Source organism: Pyrus communis, chromosome 13 (assembly GCF_963583255.1).
Source record: "Pyrus communis chromosome 13, drPyrComm1.1, whole genome shotgun sequence".
Classification (NCBI taxonomy): domain Eukaryota; kingdom Viridiplantae; phylum Streptophyta; class Magnoliopsida; order Rosales; family Rosaceae; genus Pyrus; species Pyrus communis.
The window spans coordinates 20,792,103-20,817,167 of record NC_084815.1 but is presented as its reverse complement, the minus strand read 5'-3'; the positions used below and the strand labels follow the sequence as shown (position 1 = coordinate 20,817,167).

The following is a 25,065-nucleotide window of genomic DNA, read 5'->3' as shown; positions in this document are numbered from 1 at the left end:
TTTGCTAAGGTTTATACTTGAATACTATATTGCGTAGTTACGTGTGAAATTATTATGCATGTTTCACATGTTCTTGGCATATGCATTCATAAAATGGCTTGCGTCACCCTCGAATGTCAGCTAGCACGTGACCATCTTATTGTCATTTGGACAAAGGATCAGGGCATGTCATGAGTATTATTATAAAGGAGGACTTAGCCTACACATAGATATTACATGTCAACGCATAATTATTTTAAGATATTGTCACATTGTATCAACATTTGCTTAAACACCAACTACTAGAAGATATGTTACATGTTCCATGTAAGTCATTCTCTATTATGAGATTCTCAGCTTTTCATAAAGCAGTTTTGGAATTGAAAAGCAATCCAAACATGCCTCTGGACAGAGCAGACTTTGATTTAGGCAGTCAATGTATATTTGATCATATGAGAGAGTTTGTTTCATCCATAATGTAGTTGCTAGTTGCAAGTTCACAGCAAAAACCTAGCAACCCAGTTTCAGCTAACGTCGCCGCCGCATCCGCCGCCGCCATCAGCACAAAAGCTATGTTTTTTTCAGCGGCGGGTATTGTCCTACCGGTGTCATTGTCAGTGCTGGTCGTAATTTATAAGTACTTCAGATTCAGAGGCGTCGAAGTTCCCCTAAATCCGACGTCTGTTCCGTCACCTGCGCCGTCCGATCTCGTTGATTGGATTCGGACGCTCGACCCCGCCGTGCTCAATAGGATTAGGAATCGCGACCCTGCCCTCCTTCAAGAGATTCAGCAATTCGACCCCACCGTTGAGATTCGGAACTTGGGCCCTGCTTTCCCTTCGGAATTTTCTGAAAGCGTAGACGTTCCTCAAAATCCCCCTTCTGTTCCGTCTCCTGAGCCGTCCGTTGTTGAAATCCTTGATTGGATTCGGACACTCGGCCCCGCCGTGCTCGATGAGATTCAGCAATTCGACCCCGCCTTCCTCGATGAGGATCGGAGCTTCGATCCTTCCATCGTTGATGGGATTCGGAAATTGAGTTTGAAGGAAAAGGAGGAAAAAGAAGAAGAGGAGAAGGAGAGAGAGACTGAAAAGGAAAAGGAAAATGAGAAGGAGAGAGAGAGCGAAAGCAGCAGCAGCGGCAGCGGAGGAGGGAATGAGAATGGCGGTGAGGTGGAGAAGAAGGTTGTTGAGGAGACTAGCAGAAGGAATCAGTACCCATTGAGGCCGGAAGCTGGAGACTGTTCGTACCATCCGAAGACTGGCAATTGTAAGTTCGGATGGAATTGCAAGTTGAATCACCCTCGGAGAAGGAAAAACAAGCAGGTATATCTCTCTTGTTTTGCATTAAGCATTTGCTTATGTATGTTTATGGTTGAAAGATTGAGACTTTTCGTGTTTTCGTGGCCTCAGCTTTCTTCGGTTTAGCTGAGAAATTCATGTATGCATGTGTAATAGAGTAAAGAATGTGTTAATCGGTTAGTTAAAGATGATGATCTCTGTATGCGGAATTGACTCGAAATGGAGGCACATTTCATATTTGTTAAAGATCATGTTTTTCTTTCACATACATCTTTGTGGTGAAATTTGTCCGAAACAAATCGGGACTTTGGGCCTGCATTTAGTATTTGAGACATTAATACGTTTGGCCTTGTATGATTGCAGGAAGTATTTGTGTTGTTGGTGCTCACTTTGTGTTTCTTGGTGTTTTGAACTTTATCAAATTGATTTGAAGGTGTCTAAGGACAAGGCAAAGCAGAGAGAAGAATTGGGAAAGAAGGAAGACCAGACCGAAAGCAAGGTTATTACCTATCCAAAGTTCTGGTTTTTACTGCAATTGCTTGGTTTTCATGTTTTGCACCATTAAGTTTTGTTTTACTTCACATATTTGGTTTCAAGTACTATGATGTGTTTTGACGATGGGGTATTTTGATATGGTTATCTGAAAGCTAGTAGGTTAGAATGCACAAGTGAATATGCAAGCTTAAACCTTTTTTATCTTGTAGCTAACAATAGATTTACGAGGGTCTTGAACATGATCAACTTGTAGTCGATGTGTTTTGGCAATTGTATGCTGTTATGTTACAATCAGATTTTCCTTTTTAACACAAGATTACAATTATGTTTTTAAATGTCAATGACGTTTCTTTCCCTTTGTACTCTCGTATTCAAATCTGTGCAACGTACATGGTGGCCTAGTAACAGTTTCATCATCTTAATATAACACTTAAGCTTGTTGCAGTATTACATCAGCCCAGGACGACGTATAGGGGCACCTTCTGTAGCTCCAGCTCTGGAACTTAACTTTTCGGACTTGCCAATTCGTCTGGTATAAGCTCTAGATTTGATATGCAAAAATTTGAGGAATGAATATCTATCTATTCATGATGCTTAAGATTTAAGATTTTATCTTGGCTTATTTTCTTATTCTGTTGGACCAATATTCTGTGAGACATAAATGCATCTGGCCTTGTATGATTGCAGGAAATATTTGTGTTGTTTGTGCTCACTTTGTGCTTCTTGGTGTTTTGAACTTTATCATATTGATTTGAAGGTGTCTAAGGACAAGGCAAAGCAGAGGGAAGAGTTGGAAGAGAAGCAAGACCAGACGGAAAGCAAGGTTATTATCTATCCGAAGTTCTGGTTTTTACTGGAATGGCTTGGTTTTCATGTTTTACATCATTAAGTTTTGTTTTACTTCACATATTTGATTTCAAGTACTAACTTGTGGGTTTCTCGATATGGTTTAGGTTAGAATGCACAAGTGAATATACAAGCTTGAATCTTTTTCATCTTGTAGCTAACTATAGAATGATGAGGGTCTTGAACGATCAACTTATAGTCGATGTGTTTTGACAATTGTATGCTGTTACATTACAATTACATTTTGCCTTTTATACAGGATTACAATTATGTTTTTAAATGTCAACGACATTTCCCTTTGTACCCTCATATTCAAATCTGTGCAACGTACGTGGAGGCCTAGTAACAGTTTTCACGATCTTAATATAACACTTAAGCTTGTTGCAGTATTATATAAGCCCAGGACGACGTATAGGGGTACCTTCTGTAGCTCCAGCTCTCGAACTTAACTTTTCAGACTTGCCAATTCGTCCGGTATAAGCTCTAGATTTGATCTGCAAAAATTTGAGGAATGAATATCTATCTATTCATGATGTTTAAGATTTAATTTGGCTTATTTTCTTATTCTGTTAGACCAATTTTCTGTGAGACATAAATGCATCTGGCCTTGTATGATTGCAGGAAATATTTGTGATGTTGGTGCTCACTTTGTGTTTCTTGATGTTTTGAACTTTATCATATTGATTTGAAGGTGTCTAAGGACAAGGTAAAGCAAAGGGAAGAGTTGGAAGAGAGGCAAGACCTAACCGAAAGCAAGGTTATTATCTATCCGAAGTTCTGGTTTTTACTGGAATTGCTTGGTTTTCATGTTTTACATCATTAAGTTTTGTTTTACTTCACATATTTGATTTCAAGTACTATCTTGTATTTTGACGATGGGGTTTCTCAATATGGTTATATGAAAGCTAGTAGGTTAGAATGCACTAGTGAATATACAAGCTTAAACCTTTTTCATCTTGTAGCTAACTATAGAATGATGAGGGTCTTGAACGTGATGAACTTATAGTCGATGTGTTTTGACAATTGTATGCTGCTACATTACAATTACATTTTCCTTTTTATACAGGATTACAATTATGTTTTTAAATGTCAATGACATTTCTTTCCCTTTGTACTATTGTATTCAATTCTGTGCAACGTACGTGGTGGCCTAGCAATAGTTTTCACGATCTTAATATAACACTTAAGCCTGTTGCAGTATTACATCAGACCAGGACGACGTATAGGGGTACCTTCTGTAGCTCCAGCTCTGGAACTTAACTTTTCGGGCCTGCCAATACGTCCAGTATAAGATCTAGATTTGATCTGCAAAAATTTGAGGAATGAATATCTATCTATTCATGATGTTTAAGATTTAAGATTTTATCTTTGCTTATTTTCTTATTCTGTTGTACCAATTTTCTATGAGACATAAATGAATCTGGCCTTGTATGATTGCAGGAAATATTTGTGTTGTTGGTGCTCACTTTGTGTTTCTTGGTGTTTTGAACTTTATCATATTGATTTGAAGGTGTCTAAGGACAAGGCAAAGCAAAGGGAAGAGTTGGAAGAGAGGCAAGACCTAACCGAAACCAAGGTTATTATCTATCCGAAGTTCTGGTTTTTACTGGAATTGCTTGGTTTACATGTTTTACATCATTAAGTTTTGTATTACTTCACATATTTGATTTCAAGTACTATCTTGTATTTTGACGATGGGGTTTCTCAATATGGTTATATGAAAGCTAGTAGGTTAGAATGCACTATTGAATATACAAGCTTAAACCTTTTTCATCTTGTAGCTAACTATAGAATGATGAGGGTCTTGAACGTGATGAACTTATAGTCGATGTGTTTTGACAATTGTATGCTGCTACATTACAATTACATTTTCCTTTTTATACAGGATTACAATTATGTTTTTAAATGTCAATGACATTTCTTTCCCTTTGTACCATTGTATTCAATTCTGTGCAACATACGTGGTGGCCTAGCAATAGTTTTCACGATCTTAATATAACACTTAAGCCTGTTGCAGTATTACATCAGACCAGGACGACGTATAGGGGTACCTTCTGTAGCTCCAGCTCTGGAACTTAACTTTTCGGGCCTGCCAATACGTCCAGTATAAGCTCTAGATTTGATCTGCAAAAATTTGAGGAATGAATATCTATCTATTCATGATGTTTAAGATTTAAGATTTTATCTTTGCTTATTTTCTTATTCTGTTGTACCAATTTTCTCTGAGACATAAATGAATCTGGCCTTGTATGATTGCAGGAAATATTTGTGTTGTTGGTGCTCACCTTGTGTTTCTTGGTGTTTTGAACTTTATCATATTGATTTGAAGGTGTCTAAGGACAAGGCAAAGCAAAGGGAAGAGTTGGAAGAGTTGGAAGAGAAGCACGACCAGATCGAAAGCAAGGTTATTATCTATCCAAAGTTCTATTTTTCACTGCAATTGCTTGGTTTTCATGTTTTACATCATTAAGATTTGTTTTACTTCACATATTTGATTTCAAGTACTATCTTGTGTTTTGACGATGGGGTTTCTCGATATGGTTATCTCAAAGCTAGTAGGTTAGAATGCACTAGTGAATATACAAGCTTAAACCTTCTTCATCTTTTAGCTAACTAAAGAATGATGAGGGTCTTGAACGTGATGAACTTATAGTCGATGTGTTTTGACAACTGTATGCTGTTACATTACATTTTCCTTTTACATACAGGATTACAATTATGTTTTTAAGTATCATTGACATTTCATTCCTTTTGTACCCCCGTATTCAATTCTGTGCAATGTACTTGGTGGCCTAGTAACAGTTTACACGATCGTAATATAACACTTAATCTTGTTGCAGTATTACATTAGCCCGGGACGACGTATAGGGGTACCATCTGTAGCTCCAGCTCTCGAACTTAACTTTTCGGACTTGCCAATTTGTCCGGTATAAGCTCTAAATTTGATGTGCAAAAATTTGAGGAATGAATATCTATCTATTCATGATGTTTAAGATTTTATCTTGGCTTATTTTCTTATTCTGTTGGACCAAATTTTCTGTGAGACATAAATGCACCTGGCCTTGTATGATTGCAGGAAATATTTGTGTTGTTGCTGCTCACTTTGTGTTTCTTGGTGTTTTGAACTTTATCATATTGATTTGAAGGTGTCTAAGGACAAGGCAAAGCAGAGGGAAGAGTTGGAAAAGAAGCAAGACCAGACCGAAAGCAAGGTTATTATCTATCCAAAGTTCTGGTTTTTACTGCAATTGCTTGGTTTTCATGTTTAAGATCTTAAGTTTTGTTTTACTTCACATATTTGATTTCAAGTACTATTTTGTATTTTGATGATGGGGTTTCTCAATATGGTTATCTAAAAGCTAGTAGGTTAGAATGCACTAGTGAATATACAAGCTTAAACCTTTTTCATCTTGTAGCTAAATATGGAATCATGAGAGTCTTGAACGTGATCAATTTATAGTCGATGTGTTTTGACATCTCTATACTGTTACATTACAAGTACGTTTTCCTTTTTATACAGGATTACAATTATGTTTTTAAATGTCAATGACTTTTCTTTCCCTTTGTACCCTCGTATTGAATTATGTGCAACGTACGTGGTCGCCTAGCAACAGTTTTCACGATCTTAGTATAACACTTAAGCTTGTTGTAGTATTACATCAGACCAGGACGATGTATAGGGGTACCTTCTGTAGCTCCAGCTCTCGAACTTAACTTTTCGGGCCTGCCATTTCGGCCAGTATATGCTCTAGATTTGTTCTGCAAAAATTTGAGGAATGAATATCTATCTATTCATGATGTTTAAGATTTAAGATTTTGTCTTGGCTTATTTTCTTATTCTGTTGGACCAATTTGCTGCGAGACATAAATGCATCTGGCCTTGTATGATTGCAGGAAGTATTTGTGTTGTTGGTGCTCACTTTGTGTTTTTTGGTGTTTTGAACTTTATCAAATTGATTTGAAGGTGTCTAAGGACAAGGCAAAGCAGAGAGAAGAATTGGAAAAGAAGCAAGACCAGACGGAAAGCAAGGTTATTATCTATCCAAAGTTCTGGTTTTTACTGCAATTGCTTGGTTTTCATGTTTTGCACCATAAGTTTTGTTTTACTTCGCATATTTGGTTTCAAGTACTATGATGTGTTTTGACGATGGGGTTTTTGGATATGGTTATCTGAAAGCTAGTAGGTTAGAATGCACAAGTGAATATGCAAGCTTAAACCTTTTTTATCTTGTAGCTAACAATAGATTTAGGATGGTCTTGAACATGATCAACTTGTAGTCGATGTGTTTTGGCAATTGTATGCTGTTACGTTACAATCAGATTTTCCTTTTTTACACAGGATTACAATTATGTTTTTAAATGTCAATGACGTTTCTTTCCCTTTGTACTCTCGTATTCAAATCTGTGCAACGTACATGGTGACCTAGTAATAGTTTCATGATCTTAATATAACACTTAAGCTTGTTGCAGTATTACATCAACCCAGGACGACGTATAGGGGTACCTTCTGTAGCTCCAACTCTGGAACTTAACTTTCCGGACTTGCCAATTCGTCTGGTATAAGCTCTAGATTTGATCTGCAAAAATTTGAGGAATGAATATCTATCTATTCATGATGCTTAAGATTTAAGATTTTATCTTGGCTTATTTTCTTATTCTGTTGGACCAATATTCTGTGAGACATAAATGCATCTGGCCTTGTATGATAGCAGGAAATATTTGTGTTGTTTGTGCTCACTTTGTGCTTCTTGGTGTTTTGAACTTCATCATATTGATTTGAAGGTGTCTAAGGCCAAGGCAAAGCAGAGGGAAGAGTTGGAAGAGAAGCAAGACCAGACCGAAAGCAAGGTTATTATCTATCTGAAGTTCTGGTTTTTACTGGAATTGCTTGGTTTTGATGTTTTACATCATTAAGTTTTGTTTTACTTCACATATTTGATTTCAAGTACTATCTTGTATTTTGATGATGGGGTTTCTCAATATGGTTATCTAAAAGCTAGTAGGTTAGAATGCACTAGTGAATATACAAGCTTAAGCCTTTTTCATCTTGTAGCTAACTATGGAATGATCACGGTCTTGAACGTGATCAATTTATTGTCGATGTGTTTTGACAATTGTATGCTGTTACATTACAATTAAGTTTTCCTTGTTATACAGGATTACAATTATGTTTTTAAATGTCAATGACATTTCTTTCCCTTTGTACCCTCATATTGAATTCTGTGCAACGTACGTGGTGGCCTAGCAACAGTTTTCACGATCTTAGTATAACACTTAAGCTTGTTGCAGTGTTACATCAGACCAGGACGACGTATAGGGCTACCTTCCGTAGCTCCAGCTCTGGAACTTAACCTTTCAGGCCTTCCATTTCGGCCAGTATAAGCTCTAGATTTGATCTGCAAAAGTTTGAGGAATGAATATCTATCTATTCATGATGTTTAAGATTTAAGATTTTGTCTTGGCTTATTTTCTTATTCTGTTAGACCAATTTTCTGTGAGACATGAATGCATCTGGCCTTGTATGATTGCAGGAAATATTTGTGTTGTTGGTGCTCACTTTGTGTTTCTTGGTGTTTTGAACTTTATCATATTGATTTGAAGGTGTCTAAGGACAAGGCAAAGCAGAGGGAAGAGTTGGAAGAGTTGGAAGAGAAGCAAGAGCAGACCGAAAGCAAGGTTATTATCTATCGAAAGTTCTGTTTTTCACTGCAATTGCTTGGTTTTCATGTTTTACATCATTAAGTTCTGTTTTACTTCCCATATTTGATTTCAAGTACAATCTTGTATTTTGATGATGGGGTTTCTCAATATGGTTATTTGAAAGCTAGTAGGTTAGAATGCCCTAGTGAATATACAAGCTTAAACCTTTTTCATCTTGTAGCTAACTATAGAATGATGAGGGTCTTGAACGTGATAAACTTATAGTCGATGTATTTTGAGAATTGTGTGCTGTTACATTACATTTTCCTTTTACATACAGGATTACAATTATGTTTTTAAGTATCATTGACATTTCTTTCCTTTTGTACCCTCGTATTCAATTCTGTGCAACGTACTTGGTGGCCTAGTAACATTTTTCACGATTGTAATATAACACTTAATCTTGTTGCAGTATTACATTAGCCCAGGACGACGTATAGGGGTACCATCTGTAGCTCCAGCTCTCGAACTTAACATTTCGGACTTGCCAATTCGTGCGGTATAAGCTCTAGATTTGATCTGCAAAAATTTGAGGAATGAATATCTATCTATTCATGATGTTTAAGATTTAAGATTTTATCTTGGCTTATTTTCTTATTCTGTTGGACCAATTTTCTGTGAGACATAAATGCATCTGGCCTTGTATGATTGCAGGAAATATTTGTGTTGTTGGTGCTCACTTTGTGTTTCTTGGTGTTTTGAACCTTATCATATTGATTTGAAGGTGTCTAAGGACAAGGCAAAGCAGAGGGAAGAGTTGGAAGAGAAGCAAGACCAGACCGAAAGCAAGGTTATTATCTATCCAAAGTTCTGTTTTTTACTGCAAATGCTTGGTTTTCATGTTTTACATCATTAAGTTTTGTTTTACTTCACATATTTGATTTCAAGTACTATCTTGTGTTTTGACGATGGGGTTTCTCGATATGGTTATCTTAAAGCTGGTAGGTTAGAATGCACTAGTGAATATACAAGCTGAAACCTTTTTCATCTTGTAGCTAACTATAGAATGATGAGGGTCTTGAACGTGATCAACTTATAGTCTATGTATTTTGACAATTGTATGCTGTTACATTACATTTTCCTTTTTTATACAGGATTACAATTATGTTTTTAAATATCATTAACATTTCTTTCCCTTTGTACCCTTGTATTCAATTCTATGCAACGTACTTGGTGGCCTAGTAACAGTTTTCACGATCTTCATATAACAATTAAGCTTGTTGCAGTATTACATCAGCCCAAGATGACGTATAAGGGTACTATCTATAGCTCCAGCTCTGGAACTTAACTTTTCGGACTTGCCAATTCGTTCAGTCTAAGCTCTAGATTTGATGTGCAAAAATTTGAGGAATGAATATCTATCTATTCATGATGTTTAAGATTTAAGATTTTATCTTTGCTTATTTTCTTATTCTGTTGGACCAATTTTCTGTGAGACATAAATGGATCTGGCCTTGTATGATTGTAGGAAATATTTGTGTTGTTGGTGCTCACTTTGTGTTTCTTGGTGTTTTGAACTTTATCATATTGATCCGAAGGTGTCTAAGGCCAAGGCAAAGCAGAGGGAAGAGTTGGAACGGAAGCAAGACCAGACCGAAAGCAAGGTTATTATCTATCCGAAGTTCTAGTTTTTACTGGAATTGCTTGGTTTTCATGTTTTACATCATTAAGTTTTGTTTTACTTCACATATTTGATTTCAAGTACTATCTTGTATTTTGATGATGGGGTTTCTCAATATGGTTATCTAAAAGCTAGTAGGTTAGAATGCACTAGTGAATATACAAGCTTAAACCTTTTTCCTGTTGTAGCTAACTATGGAATGATGACGGTCTTGAACGTGATCAATTTATAGTCGATGTGTTTTGACAATTGTATGTTGTTACATTACAATTACGTTTTCCTTTTTATACAGGATTACAATTATGTTTTGAAATGTCAATGACTTTTCTTTCCCTTTGTACCCTCGTATTGAATTCTGTGCAACGTACGTGGTGGCCTAGCAACAGTTTTCACGATCTTAGTATAACACTTAAGCTTGTTGCAGTATTACATCAGACCAGGACGACGTATAGGGGTACCTTCTATAGCTCCAGCTCTTGAACTTGACTTTTCGGGCCTGCCATTTCGTCCAGTATAAGCTCTAGATTTGATCTACAAAAATTTGAGGAATGAATATCTATCTATTCATGATGTTTAAGATTTAAGATTTTGTCTTGGCTTATTTTCTTATTCTGTTGGACCAATTTTCTGTGAGACATAAATGCATCTGGCCTTGTATGATTGCAGGAAGTATTTGTGTTGTTGGTGCTCACTTTGTGTTTCTTGGTGTTTTGAACTTTATCAAATTGATTTGAAGGTGTCTAAGGACAAGGCAAAGCAGAGAGAAGAATTGGAAAAGAAGCAAGACCAGACCGAAAGCAAGGTTATGATCTATCCAAAGTTCTGGTTTTTACTGCAATTGCTTGGTTTTCATGTTTTGCACCATAAGTTTTGTTTTACTTCACATATTTGGTTTCAAGTACTATGATGTGTTTTGACGATGGGGTTTTTTGATATGGTTATCTGAAAGCTAGTAGGTTAGAATGCACAAGTGAATATGCAAGCTTAAACCTTTTTTATCTTGTAGCTAACAATAGATTTAGGAGGGTCTTGAACATGATCAACTTGTAGTCGATGTGTTTTGGCAATTGTATGCTGTTACGTTACAATCAGATTTTCCTTTTTTACACAGGATTACAATATTGTTTTTAAATGTCAATGACGTTTCTTTCCCCTTGTACTCTCGTATTCAAATCTGTGCAACGTACATGGTGGCCTAGTAACAGTTTCATGATCTTAATATAACACTTAAGCTTGTTGCAGTATTACATCAACCCAGGACGACGTATAGGGGTACCTTCTGTAGCTCCAGCTCTGGAACTTAACTTTCCGGACTTGCCAATTCGTCTGGTATAAGCTCTAGATTTGATCTGCAAAAATTTGAGGAATGAATATCTATCTATTCATGATGCTTAAGATTTAAGATTTTATCTTGGCTTATTTTCTTATTCTGTTGGACCAATATTCTGTGAGACATAAATGCATCTGGCCTTGTATGATTGCAGGAAATATTTGTGTTGTTTGTGCTCACTTTGTGCTTCTTGGTGTTTTGAACTTTATCATATTGATTTGAAGGTGTCTAAGGCCAAGGCAAAGCAGAGGGAAGAGTTGGAAGAGAAGCAAGACCAGACCGAAAGCAAGGTTATTATCTATCCGAAGTTCTGGTTTTTACTGGAATTGCTTGGTTTTGATGTTTTACATCATTAAGTTTTGTTTTACTTCACATATTTGATTTCAAGTACTATGTTGTATTTTGATGATGGGGTTTCTCAATATGGTTATCTAAAAGCTAGTAGGTTAGAATGCACTAGTGAATATACAAGCTTAAACCTTTTTCATCTTGTAGCTAACTATGGATTGATGAGGGTCTTGAACGTGATCAATTTATAGTCGATGTGTTTTGACAATTGTATGTTGTTACATTACAATTACGTTTTCCTTTTTATACAGGATTACAATTATGTTTTTAAATGTCAATGACATTTCTTTCCCTTTGTACCCTCGTATTGAATTCTGTGCAACGTACGTGGTGGCCTAGCAACAGTTTTCACGATCTTAGTATAACACTTAAGCTTGTTGCAATATTACATCAGACCAGGACGACGTATAGGGGTACCTTTTGTAACTCCAGCTCTGCAACTTAACTTTTCGAGCTTGCCATTTTGGCCAGTATAAGCTCTAGATTTGATCTGCAAAAGTTTGAGGAATGAATATCTATCTATTCATGATGTTTAAGATTTAAGATTTTGTCTTGGCTTATTTGCGTATTCTGTTGGACCAATTTTCTGTGAGACATAAATGCATCTGTCCTTGTATGATTGCAGGAAATATTTGTGTTGTTGGTGCTTACTTTGTGTTTCTTGGTGTATTGAACTTTATCATATTGATTTGAAGGTGTCTAAGGACAAGGCAAAGCAGAGGGAAGAGTTGGAAGAGTTGGAAGAGAAGCAAGAGCAGACCGAAAGCAAGGTTATTATCTATCCAAAGTTCTGTTTTTAACTGCAATTGCTTGGTTTTCATGTTTTACATCATTAAGTTTTGTTTTACTTGACATATTTGATTTCAAGTACTATCTTGTGTTTTGACGATGGGGTTTCTCAATATGGTTATCTGAAAGCTTGTAGGTTAGAATGCACTAGTGAATATACAAGCTTAAACCTTTTTCATCTTGTAGCTAACTATGGAATGATGAGGGTCTTGTAGGTGATCAACTTATAGTCGATGTGTTTTGACAATTGTATGCTGTTACATTACATTTTCCCTTTTTATATAGGATTACAATTATGTTTTTAAATATCATTGACATTTCTTTCCCTTTGTACCCTCGTATTCAATTCTGTGCAACGTACTTGGTGGCCTAGTAACAGTTTTCACGATCTTAATATAACACTTAAGCTTGTTGCAGTATTACATCAGCCCAGGACGACGTATAGGGGTACCTTCTGTAACTCCAGCTCTGGAACTTAACTTTTTGGACTTGCCAATTCGTTCGGTATAAGCTCTAGATTTGATCTGCAAAAATTTGAGGAATGAATATCTATCTATTCATGATGTTTAAGATTTAAGATTTTATCTTGGCTTATTTTCTTATTCTGTTGGACCAATTTTCTGTGAGACATAAATGCATCTGGCCTTGTATGATTGCAGGAAATATTTCTGTTGTTGGTGCTCACTTTGTGTTTCTTGGTGTTTTGAACTTTATCATATTGATTTGAAGGTGTCTAAGGACAAGGCAAAGCAGAGGGAAGAGTTGGAAGGGAAGCAAGACCATACCGAAAGCAAGGTTATTATCTATCCGAAGTTCTGGTTTTTACTGCAATTGCTTGGTTTTCATGTTTTACATCTTAAGTTTTGTTTTACTTCACATATTTGATTTCAAGTACTATCTTGTATTTTGTCGATGGGATTTCTCAATATGGTTATCTGGAAGCTAGTAGGTTAGAATGCACTAGTGAATATACACGCTTAAACCTTTTTCATCTTGTAGCTAACTATGGAATGATGAGGGTCTTGAACGTGATCAACTTATAGTCGATGTGTTTTGACAATTGTATGCTGTTACATTACAATTACATTTTCCATTTTATACAGGATTGCAATTATGTTTTTAAATGTCAATGACATTTCTTTCCCTTTGTACCCTCGTACTCAATTCTGTGCAACGTAGATGGTGGCCTAGCAACAGTTTTCACGATCTTAATATAACACTTAAGCGTGTTGCAGTATTACATCATCCCAGGACGACGTATAGGGGTACCTTCTGTAGCTCCAGCTCTGGAACTTAACTTTTCGGGCCTGCCAAATCGTCCAGTATATGCTCTGGATTTGATCTGCAAAAATTTGAGGAATGAATATCTATCTATTCTTGATGTTGAAGATTTAAGATTTTATCTTTGCTTATTTTCTCATTCTGTTGTACCAATTTTCTGTGAGACATAAATGCGTCTGGCCTTGTATGATTGCAGGAAATATTTGTGTTGTTGGTGCTCACTTTGTGTTTCTTGGTGTTTTGAACTTTATCATATTGATTTGAAGGTGTCTAAGGACAAGGCAAAGCAGAGGGAAGAGTTGGAAGAGTTGGAAGAGTTGAAAGAGAAGCAAGACCAGACCGAAAGCAAGGTTATTATCTATCCGAAGTTCTGTTTTTTACTGCAATTGCTTGGTTTTCATGTTTTACATCATTAAGTTTTGTTTTACTTGACATATTTGATTTCAAGTACTATCTTGTGTTTTTACGATGGGGTTTCTCGATATGGTTATATGAAAGCTAGTAGGTTAGAATGCACTAGTGAATATACAAGCTTAAACCTTTTTCATCTTGTAGCTAACTAAAGCATGATGAGGGTCTTGAACGTGATCAACTTATAGTCGATGTGTTTTGACAATTGTATGTTGTTACAATTTTGTTTTTAAATATCATTGACATTTCTTTCCCTTTGTACCCTTGTATTCAATTTTGTGCAACGTACTTGGTGGCCTAGTAACAGTTTCACAATCTTAATATGACACTTAAGCTTGTTGCAGTATTACATCAGCCCAGGACGACGTATAGGGGTACCTTCTGTAGCTGCAGCTGTGGAATTTAACTTTTTGGGCCTGCCAATTCGTCCGGTATAAGCTCTAGATTTGATCTCCAAAAATTTGAGGAATTATTATCTATCTATTCATGATGTTAAAGATCATCTTTGCTTATTTTCTTGTTCTGTTGGACCAATTTAATGTGTCCATATGTTCGCTGAATAATTGTTTTAACGTATTACAGGGGGAGAAAGATTGTTCCTACTATATGCAAACTGCGACCTGCAAGTACGAAACAAACTGCATGTTTAACCACCCTGATCCTACAGCTGCCGGAGAATCTCGTCCGCAATCTGCGTATGGTAATGGTAGGGCTGCATCATTACAAGGTCTTCCAAATTCTCAAGGGATTAATTCTGAAACTACAGAATGGAATGGTTATCAGGTACTTTAGCCATCACTCCCTTATTATAGTCTTGGGTTTAAAATTTAAATAATTCTCATCACTTTTTGATATGCGAATTACCGTCTCTTTTGGGATAATAATCGGATCTTTTTGTGTTTTGACCTCTTTTTCTTTTCTTTCTCATGCCCTTTTTATTCATGTTCGGCTCATAAAACTAATAATATGGTCCTACATTAAGGACTTAATGTGATATTCTAATATTATTTGTAAAGAAGTTAAAATCTTGAAGTTTCGAATATTGATAACAAATTGTTGTCTGCATCAGTTGTGGTAATATGCTTACGTTTTCACATCGGTACATCTAGACTTCTTATTTGGGTTCGGTATTAGTTTGTGGATATAAGCAAGAGTAGCCCCTCTTTTTTTTTTTTTTTTTTTTTGTGTGTGGAATTTATAGAATTACTGCTGATCTCGTTTGCATTTTCAAAAACATGCTTTTCTCTTTAATTTTGTATTGGCCAAAACATGTTTAGGCTCCAGCATATCTACCACATAGAAGCAGGCCTGCACCTCCACCATATGTTATGAACAACTCGGTGACCGAAACCAACTACTGCGGACAATATGCACAGCAGACGCAAGCTGAAGAATTTCCAGAACGACCTGGTCAACCTGTTTGCTTCTATTTCACTCAAACAGGGGATTGTGTTAATAAATCTAATTGCCAATATCACCATCCAAAAAATCAGACTGCAGCGACCCCCTCATGTGCACTCAGTGACAGGGGCCTCCCCTTAAGACCGGTAAGTTCACTCTTCTTCGAACTGTTCTTTTTATACAGAATTTGTAACTATGGATTATGATCTCAAAAAGGTTTTTCACTTTGTGATACAAGTAGCACAGAAAGTGGGTTGGTTTTTAAGTTCTAAGTTATTTTCTTTTGGGCCAATGTGCATATTTTTTCACCCTCGACAGCATTAATAACTAACCACCACTTGTTATTCAAACATTTTTTGATGAAGTGATGGAATAATATTGGAACTGAAATCTTTTTGCAACCAAATACAATATACAAACACAGCTATTCAATTTAGCTTGATTTACATCATAAAAAGTTCATTCAAACAACTAAAAGGGCACAAATTAAAAAAATTGAAAAACCAACCTTTTTCAAACACCACTGGTTCCACTCTTCTGACGTCCGATCTGTTTAACAGGAGCCAAATTAATCTGAAATTAAAAAAAACCTCATTAACTAAATCAACCCAGAATAAAACATATTCACACTCACACATGTATAACGCAATACACACATGTACAATATATGCTTAAATGTCATACCTTGATGCCTTGTGGATCTGCAACTGTGCTTGGAAAAGAACAGCATAAAAAAATGATTTTAATGATGAGGAAGTGTCAGGATCCGAATGAGAGCTGAAATCAGAAAAACTAAATTTCAATGTATGTACAAATCTCCAATCACAAAAGCCACAAATTTGACGAAAACAAAACCGTCCACATAAACAACCCAAAAAACGAATCAGAAAGCCATAACTTTTTTGTGTAAGAAATTCCTTTAAATCAAACCGAAAAAATTGAACATGATTATCTGAATTAAAGAAAAATTAAAACACAAACAATTTACTCTTATCCAAATAGACTTCATCTTCCCGTAATACGGTAATGCCCAAAATAAGACACAATATTTGCATCAATGAAATTCCATAAAAAATTTCAACACCCAGGGCCAAAAGAAAAAAACAATGTGACCTGTGAATACTATGCATCCAAGAAAAAGGATAATAGGAGTGAATGTGGGTGCAAAGCTGTGCGAATGTGGGCATGCATGGGGTAGGTTTATGGGCTTCCAATCACAACTACGGCATTGAGAATGAGAAACATCTATAACACAGTCTACATTAACAGAACATTTAGCTTAAAACACTGATGTCGAGAAAAATTATCGGAAGTGCAATCTTACATGTACCAGATATACTAAACTAATTACAAATTACTTGTGTGATTCAACATAGAAAGAATAAGAGTGTCAAGATGCAGGAGGATAAAAGAAATGTATTCTACTCCATCTTCATGTGGTATACATAAACTTATCACAGCTCTATGTTCTAGTTCTAAATGGATTCTTCAATAGCCAGAAATTCTAAAGAACATTAGTAGACATACTGATGTGGTAATGCTACACAGGCACATAAATAGGAAGATTTGTGGTAGCCCTCCTGGAACAGCAACCGCTTGAACAACTCGAAGCTACAATAATGAAGGGGTGAATTTGACTATTTTTACTTAGTTATAAGCATATCAATAGTTATAAGAATTACTCTCTTTCTCACATACTGTGGGATATGTTAGCAGTGGTAAAATGATTTTGGTTGAGGTTGTCCTACTTGTAATCTGATCCTCTGGAGAGATTTTCTTGTTCTGTTCTTGGTGGAGTTCTTATCCACTTCTGTGTATTACACTTTTCTTTTTTAATAAACTGTTATAGTTTCTTCTCAAAAAAAAAATAAGCATATCAAAACTGCACAGGGAATGAGGGAGGGAGGGAGGGAGGGAGGAAAGATTACCCCAAACTGAGCCACAGTTTCAACCTGCACCCGTAAACCAGTGCGAAAATGGATATGAGACATAAAACTATGTTTCCATACACGTTAAAGAAATCAGGAAAAATAAAACCAAAATCAATGCATTTTCACTTAATTCTTTTCTATCCTAAGCTTATAGACAACCAAGAAAGTGATTATAGAGAATAAACCAATATCAATATCATTGATTGTAATATGCATTTAAACAAAACACCATAAAATGGCAAATTAAACGAAAATTACAATTAAAAAACGAAACATCAATTATCTAGATATTTAAAATTATTATATGAATTACTATCTACTAATTGTATTGTTCCATTCAGTAAAGGAACTAATGCAGTTCTAGGCTCATCGTCCCAACTAACGTTAACCCAAAAAACAAAAAAAAAAGCTAACTTCAAATTGAAATTCAAAAAATGTAAAACTTTTGCCTATCCATACACAAAAAAGATTAGATTGACACATTGGATATAATTATTTGGAGATGGAGACACAGAGAGCTAGCACAGGAACCAAAGAAGATCTGCAAAAGCAAATTAAGAGATCATCATATTACATAATTAAAATAATTTTCATTTCCAATTGTATTACAAAAGCCTATGGTTTCATTCCACTCCACAAATTCACAGATTAATTCAAAAATTTCTCCACCCTCAGAAATAACTACGACATGCATTTGAACGGCTCCAAACAATGTTTGAAAGAGATTGAGCTGAATTAGTTGATGTGGAGATTGAACCGTTCCAGACATTCATTTCCAATTTTCCCAAACATACAGGACATACAGGAATTCAATGAAACAAATAGTACACCTAAAAACCCATAGCGAAAACGCTTGTATCAAACATACATTATTACGCTTGTAAGTATTGAACTGATTCTGACGTCAAAACATTTTTGTTCTCCAAATTCGGCATATTCCAACTATGATCTTCATATCGTTTCTAAGAGGCTTCAAGTCACGTATTAGTACAATGCTCATTCTTGTAAACCTATAGCAAAAGCATACATATTGTTAGAAAGAAAGTGTGTCTATATATCAAAATGTATGTTTTGCAATATGTAAATGTTTACAAACTTGCAGTGAACAAGTAGCAAATTGACTTGTTTTAATTGGTTAAAAAATAAAAAAAATAAAAACATTTTAATATTAGACATTCGAATTAAAAAATTTACAACATGCCAATACAATAACTTGTTTGAGTTTGAACATCTATAACATCTAACCATATCTGATTTATACTGAAATTCTAGCAATCAAGCAAAGAAGTTCGTATTTGAATAACCAATTATATTTACACATTCTAGTCCTCTCTTTGGTTCAGCGCTTTGCAGACAATCCAACATTTTTTTGTTTCTCTTGGTACACCCATTTTTTGAATCATTTATTTGTCTATGAATTAAACAATATCGTGGTATAATTGAGAAAGAAAAAAAGATAAAACTGAAAATCAGAAAATTAGAAAGAAAAAAAAAAAAAAAAAACATGCGAAGATTTAACCGTAAGAAACCCCACCATTCCCAGCATTCGAATGATTAGAAAAATCGAATTTGATAACATTGTACCATTATTTTTTTACGGTAGAAGGGAATTCATTTCATAACAAACCAAAACATAGAAGTTATAGCAGGTGAAGAAGGCTTCCCAATTCTTTGTACAAAAAGCAATCATCTTCTGGAAAAGAAACAGTTGTCATTGAAATCATCATAAATCATCAAACCCTTTCATAGCATCAAATTTGTACGGAAATATAAATATTAAAAACCAGAACTCAAACTTAAAAGCCAAAGTTAAAATTAGTAAATAAATTTTAAAAAAAATCCACATGGTACCTGCTCTGGGATTAATCTGAAGAAAATGCAATTTTCAATATCAAAAAAATATAAATATCTAAACCCGAACCCAATCTTATTGTGATTGTGTGTGCGCATATGGGCGAAATTAGACCGAGGGAGAGTACGATAAAAAAAAAAAAACAATCATTGAATAAAAACTCAGCATATTATAAAAGTTACTAACCCAGAAAGTCGTTCGATCCAGGGTCCAACTCCTTGTCCTGTAATTCCAGCATATGAACAACGAAATATGAAATCAGAAACCCCCAAATTTATTCATTTCTTAATTGAAATCCAGAAAAAAAAAATGCAAAATTTAAGCAATGCAGAGAAAACCTAGATCCCACCCCAAACAAACGCAAAAATGAGAGAGGAAACCCAAAAAAAAGGAATTCAAGGAATCCAACATACCGCAATCGGAGCGAGGACGCTTTCCGACGGCTATATTCATCGCCGACGGCGCAGTTGCCAGTCGTCGCTGTACCTCCAATACGCATCCGGCGTGTCAGAGGAGGCATGGCCTCCTATCCCCGAAACCCTCACTGAATGACAACAAACCTAAACCCATCACAATCCGTCTCAAACGCACAGGACAAAATTGCCTTCCAACCCAGCCCCAATATCTGCCCAAATCTGATGGCTTTGTTGTAAATAGCGTGAAATTGAGCGGCAAAGATTTGACTATAGCTAAGCTACAGTCAAATCCCTCCTCAACTTTATAATACATAATTTGACCTTGCGAAAGATAATTTATGGTGAAAGTTATGGATATGTCTCTTTCAACATAGAAGGATTCTTAACTAACAGTTCCTCTCTTGCCTCTCCTATATGAAATACTCGGTTTGGTCAGTTATTGTGCTTCGTTATTGCATGTCATCAATTGCATAGACCTTCATCCTAAATTTGTTTCCAATCCAGGGTCAGAACATTTGCACAGAGTACAGCCGCTTTGGCGTTTGCAGTTCTGGGCCAACCTGTATATTTGACCATCCGTCATTATCGGATTCCTTTCTGTGACTCGGAAACTGCAAATGGGGTACGGTCATCTGGAAGTAGAAGTGGAACTGATGCTACAATTCCGCAACAGCCTGAGTAATGCGTTTTGCACGAAATGCCAACTAGAGCAGTGGATTCTTGTCGCCAAGGACGTGAAATCGCTTTGTTATTGAGTCTTGGAAATGTATCAAACCTTCTCCCCTAGCTGCCACCGGCTTTTCAGATGTGAGAACTTAGTGGAAGCCGGAAATATAAATATTTCTTGTTTGATGTAATCTTACCTAGAAAATACAAGATAAATTCGGGGAGTATCCTCTCAGCTTTGCTTTGTGGTTATGGTCAGTTCCCAATTATCTTCGATTTGTTTGTTGGAAGCCGGAAATGTTTCGTGTTTGATGTAATTTTACTGGAAAATATGAGTTGAATTCATTGAGTATCCTCTCAACTTTGCTTTGTGGTTATGGTCACTTCCCAATTATCTTCGATTTGCTTGTTGGATAATCCTTACCTAACAAAAGTGATTATGTTTTCAAAAACAAACCCCAATTATGTTTTACTTTCTCTCAAGGGAAAACTGTTGGATGAACTTCTAACATTTTTTTAAACAAAAGAGAACACACGAAGAATTAACAAGGTTTGACCGAAACTTCTGTATGTACCTCCTCTAGAAGTTAATTCGTCAAACCTTCTTGTTTGGCACCTAGAATTAGATTTGATAACTTGTGTCATCTTCAAGGTATGCTGGAGTAAGAAATGAAAGTAGATGTGAATGATTTTTCATCTAGGGACTGTTGATTAGAAGGATGAGTCTCGAGAGATGTTGATATCCTACCATTTTTTTGGTCGATATACCTACCATTTTGGTTTTCATTCTGCTTTCATCTTCTACTTTTAATTTGGACAAAATTCCTCTATTTGTTTCCGTTTTTCAACACACCTTGAGTCTACTAAGTTATCAAATCAAATCCAATCTTTGGCGCCAAACGAGCCCTTTGACTGGGGGAGTGGGATGATGGGAACGATACAAGGTAAGGTCCTGCAACAAGCAAGAAGCAACTGCTGCAAACCTAACAACAAAACTAAGCAGTAAACTCCAGGTAATATATTAAATATATTTTACTCTTATTAGATGATAATATATATATATATATATATATATATATATATATATATATATATATATATATATAAAGTGATGTTCTTGTGCCCAATTATCAAACAGAGAACCACAAAATTCTACATATATTACAAATTTTTATGTTCACCAATTTTTTTTTTTTTCATTCTACATTACACATATATGCAACAAAACATATATATATATATATATATATATATATATATATATATATATATAAGGAGGGAGAGTGTGTCGTTGCGTCAGACAGTCGATAGTCGGCACCCCATTTTTCTCGTCAAATCCCTATGATCTAGAAAGGCAAAAGAATTAATGCAGAAGTGAACAAAAAAAAAAAAAACTTTTCTTTGTATATATATGAGAGATTTGGTGTTCCACATCTTTCCCGGGCACAATAAAAATTGTCTTTAAGTTGTTTGTAGCTCCTCCCTGTCCCACTCTATTATTTTTGCATTATCACCTCGTCCCCATAAGCAGTTGTGGATTCGTTCAGCCACAGCAAAACCATTTCTTCTGCAATATTCCATCCGAAATGGAGTCATCAATGACATTGAGTGATCATTTAAAAAGCACTTACGCTTCTGAAAAAAGTACTTAAAAGTGCTTTTATGGTCTAAATAAAAGTGCTTTTAAATAACTCAAAGCGCTTTTAGATCACCGAAAGTTCTTTCGGTCATGTTTGACAAAAAAAGCTAATAGTACTTATGGATTCAGAAAAAGCACTACAAGTGCTTTCTAGAGGCGACACCTGTTATGTGTGTTCGTCATAAAGCACTTCGTAAACGCTTAAAATTTTATTGAATATTTCAGTGTGCTCCTAACAGAAGAATTGCTTAAGAGCAGACATGCTTTTTTAAATAAGCATTTCTAAATGGCCTCTTGAAAACCCATAAGCACTGTTAACTTCATCTGTCAAATGTTATTAGAAGTTTGGTTATTTGAAAACGTTTTTAGCTAAGAAGCACTTCCAAACAGGCTATACAAACAGAAGCATATATAAATTTCAAATTTCATGAGCAGCTTCTCTAGGGTTTGTTACCTTTGGGGGAGGATACTTGGGATAGTGCTCATTGACAGTGTTGTATCCAGCACCATTTCTTAGGCTGCCGTCATTTTTTCGTGGGGTGACGATCTTCACTTGAGCCGCACTGGTCTTCTTCTCATCTCTGGCCTTGTTGAAAATAACAGTAAATCCTTCAGCTGAAGCTGGGTTATTTACGTCCCATTCCCCGAACTTCGGCAGCGGCCGACCTTTATCCTGCTGAAATATTGAAAAAACAAGCTCCCATTAGTATCTGCTACACTAAACTAGCTAGAAGATCTGCCTAATCTTGATGTTTTGTTGCCGGTTAGTCGGTTATATATACACAGATGCACACGCGTGCACACATACACAAATATACATCCTATCAGTCTGTAAATTTGGACGGAAAACATGGTTTTGATGATGAAACCAAACCAAAATGTCGTCACATATATCCCTCCATTCTTCAGCTCCTTATTTTCTCTAACCTTCACCTTCCCTCCACATCAATCCTTTGAGTTTCTTGCATAATTGCATGTATGCGCGCCATTCAACAACTGCGTCGGGACTTAGAATTTACTATTTATCTTGCTGGTGTGCTAATCAATAAACTTAAGGAAAGAATCATGAACAAACTAGACTGTAATATTGCAATTGCAATCGAAACATGCAAGGAGTTTCACATTATGATCGGTCTCATTAAATCGATTTGGGGCAATGATTTTGCTCTGAAAAGGAAAAATGAAAAGAATGGCTCGACGGAAGTTTCTCCATGCATACGTTTCCAGTCATACATGATACATTGCAACGCTAGGAATTATAGGAAGAACATGCATGGCCCTTAGTACATTACAAATGAGAACCTTGAATTCCTACAAAACTAAATACAACCTAAAAATATCCAATATGCTCCTTGATCTTTTATGTCCTACGAAATTTTGAAGAACTCACATAAGAAAATGGAAAAGAACAGAATCCGGTCAAAATATGCAAATTATATCCCAATCTGTAACCCTAAATTTCCAAATATATATGCATATGTATTAATAAAAAAGAGGGAAATTAAAGAATGAAAAAAGAGGATGAAATTAATGGAAGAAAATGATTTACCGAGGCCATGACGGAGGAAGACAGGAGCTGCCCGACCGGGATGGTTGTGGAGGAGGAAGTTTTACAAGCAAGATAATATCGAGGGAATGGTGCAGACAGACTCGAGAGAGAGAAGAAGGTGCAATTTGTTGGGCAATTTTAGGAGACAAAATGAAGAGCCTTTTTGTTAATCTTGTTGAACCCTTTTTGTTTTCTAGAATCAAACTAAAATCGTAGATCATGTGTTGTACATATATACATATATGATGACTAGCCCTATTCATATATTATGGGACCAATAATAAACTAAGCACCATGTAAATGATATTGGTGAACAAGAAAGAAGAAACGAGGATTTCAAGTGCAAGGACGAATAAGACATCCTAGAAAAATATAACTAAAAGAAAGGTACGTACTAATCAAGATAATAGAAAAACCACACATTTTCGTCCACGTTTCACTCCAATTTTACATTTTAAACAGACCATGTCATTTTAAAGTTTTCACTTAGCATTGTGTTTTTCGCGTAAAACCCAACCACAAATGCTGCATGCTGTATGTGTATTTTATGTTTTGAGACAAACCTATAAGCCGTGATTAACAATCTGTAAAGGTTGAGTCTTATCCTAGGCAGTGACCCTTACTTTCATCATATCACTTCCAAATCACTATGTAATCTCCATTAATTTGATTAAATATTCTCTCTTTTCCAATCAGTTTATTCATCCAAGCTCCATACAATTTCGGAATCTAACCAACATAAATTAATCCTTTTTTTTCCAATTATTTTAATCATCTAAGCACCATAAAATTTCGCAATCTCTTATAAGTCTTAACAGGTGAAACGAGTTGCATTGTACATGCACGTTAATTTTGCCAATAGTATTCGTGTTTGGATTTTCCATCCGTTGGTATTCTCTCCCGCACATTATTTTTTACGGTTGAGCAGTTAAGATTTAGCCAATGAGATTAAATGATCGACTGTGTTGATATCATCCCGTTAAAATAATAATAATTAACGTACATCCATCTGTCTTTGGACCCAAAGCAAGTTCATAAGAGCAAGTCCACTTGTTTTGGGAGCGCAGGGGTATGTAAATTGTCCTCTGAAAAGTGATTGTCTTTGTGTAGCTCCACCTCTTGCTTGGCAAAGGCTTGGGTAAAGGCAAGGGCAAAGACAATTACTATTTATAAATATTTATTTTTTTATGTCTTCTAACACGCACCTAACGATCAAGGAAAGCAACGTCTTCCGCGATCGACCAATTAGCCTTCTCACTTACTTGAGTGATAGCCCTTCTCCGACCCATACTGCCCAACATGAAAGCGGACAACTAATGCGATAAAAAATGATTTGAAAAGTGGAAAACGAATATAGGAGATTATAGTAAAACTAAATAATGAGTTGTGGTGTGGTGTGGGGAATGAAGAAGATGGTTGGGTATTTATAGATTATAAGAAGAAAATAAATAATTTTCTTTCTATTTTTTGGTATTGGATTAATCTCGATTGTTGATTTCTCCAGTCATTT

The 25,065-nt window shown here is 35.7% G+C and overlaps 2 protein-coding genes across 3 annotated transcripts; one reads left to right on the top strand and one right to left on the bottom strand.

The window, feature by feature from the left end:
* Positions 1–337: 337 nt before the first annotated feature.
* LOC137713796 (zinc finger CCCH domain-containing protein 67-like) lies at positions 338–20,728 on the top strand. Of its 2 annotated transcripts, XM_068453150.1 has the most exons (21): positions 3,483–4,197; positions 4,951–5,025; positions 5,462–5,548; positions 5,768–5,833; positions 6,586–6,651; positions 7,092–7,178; positions 7,404–7,469; positions 8,223–8,297; positions 8,734–8,820; positions 9,046–9,111; positions 10,679–10,744; positions 11,185–11,271; positions 11,497–11,562; positions 12,316–12,390; positions 12,827–12,913; positions 13,139–13,204; positions 13,957–14,040; positions 14,446–14,532; positions 14,684–14,884; positions 15,379–15,648; positions 20,206–20,728. In XM_068453150.1, exons 1-21 carry the CDS (start codon positions 4,036–4,038, stop codon positions 20,302–20,304), a joined length of 2,025 nt encoding a protein of 674 aa, XP_068309251.1. In that variant the 5' UTR covers positions 3,483–4,035; the 3' UTR covers positions 20,305–20,728. The 2 variants fall into 2 exon arrangements, with proteins under 2 accessions (XP_068309252.1, XP_068309251.1); XM_068453151.1 differs by lacking the exons at positions 3,483–4,197; positions 4,951–5,025; positions 5,462–5,548; ... (8 more) ...; positions 11,497–11,562; positions 12,316–12,390 and adding an exon at positions 338–1,304.
* Positions 20,729–21,646: 918 nt separating this feature from the next.
* LOC137712055 (protein NOI4-like) lies at positions 21,647–23,736 on the bottom strand. Its single transcript, XM_068451203.1, has 3 exons — positions 23,556–23,736; positions 22,461–22,682; positions 21,647–21,934 (listed from the first exon to the last, which is right to left on the bottom strand). Exons 1-3 carry the CDS (start codon positions 23,562–23,564, stop codon positions 21,911–21,913), a joined length of 255 nt encoding a protein of 84 aa, XP_068307304.1. The 5' UTR covers positions 23,565–23,736; the 3' UTR covers positions 21,647–21,910.
* Positions 23,737–25,065: the final 1,329 nt, after the last annotated feature.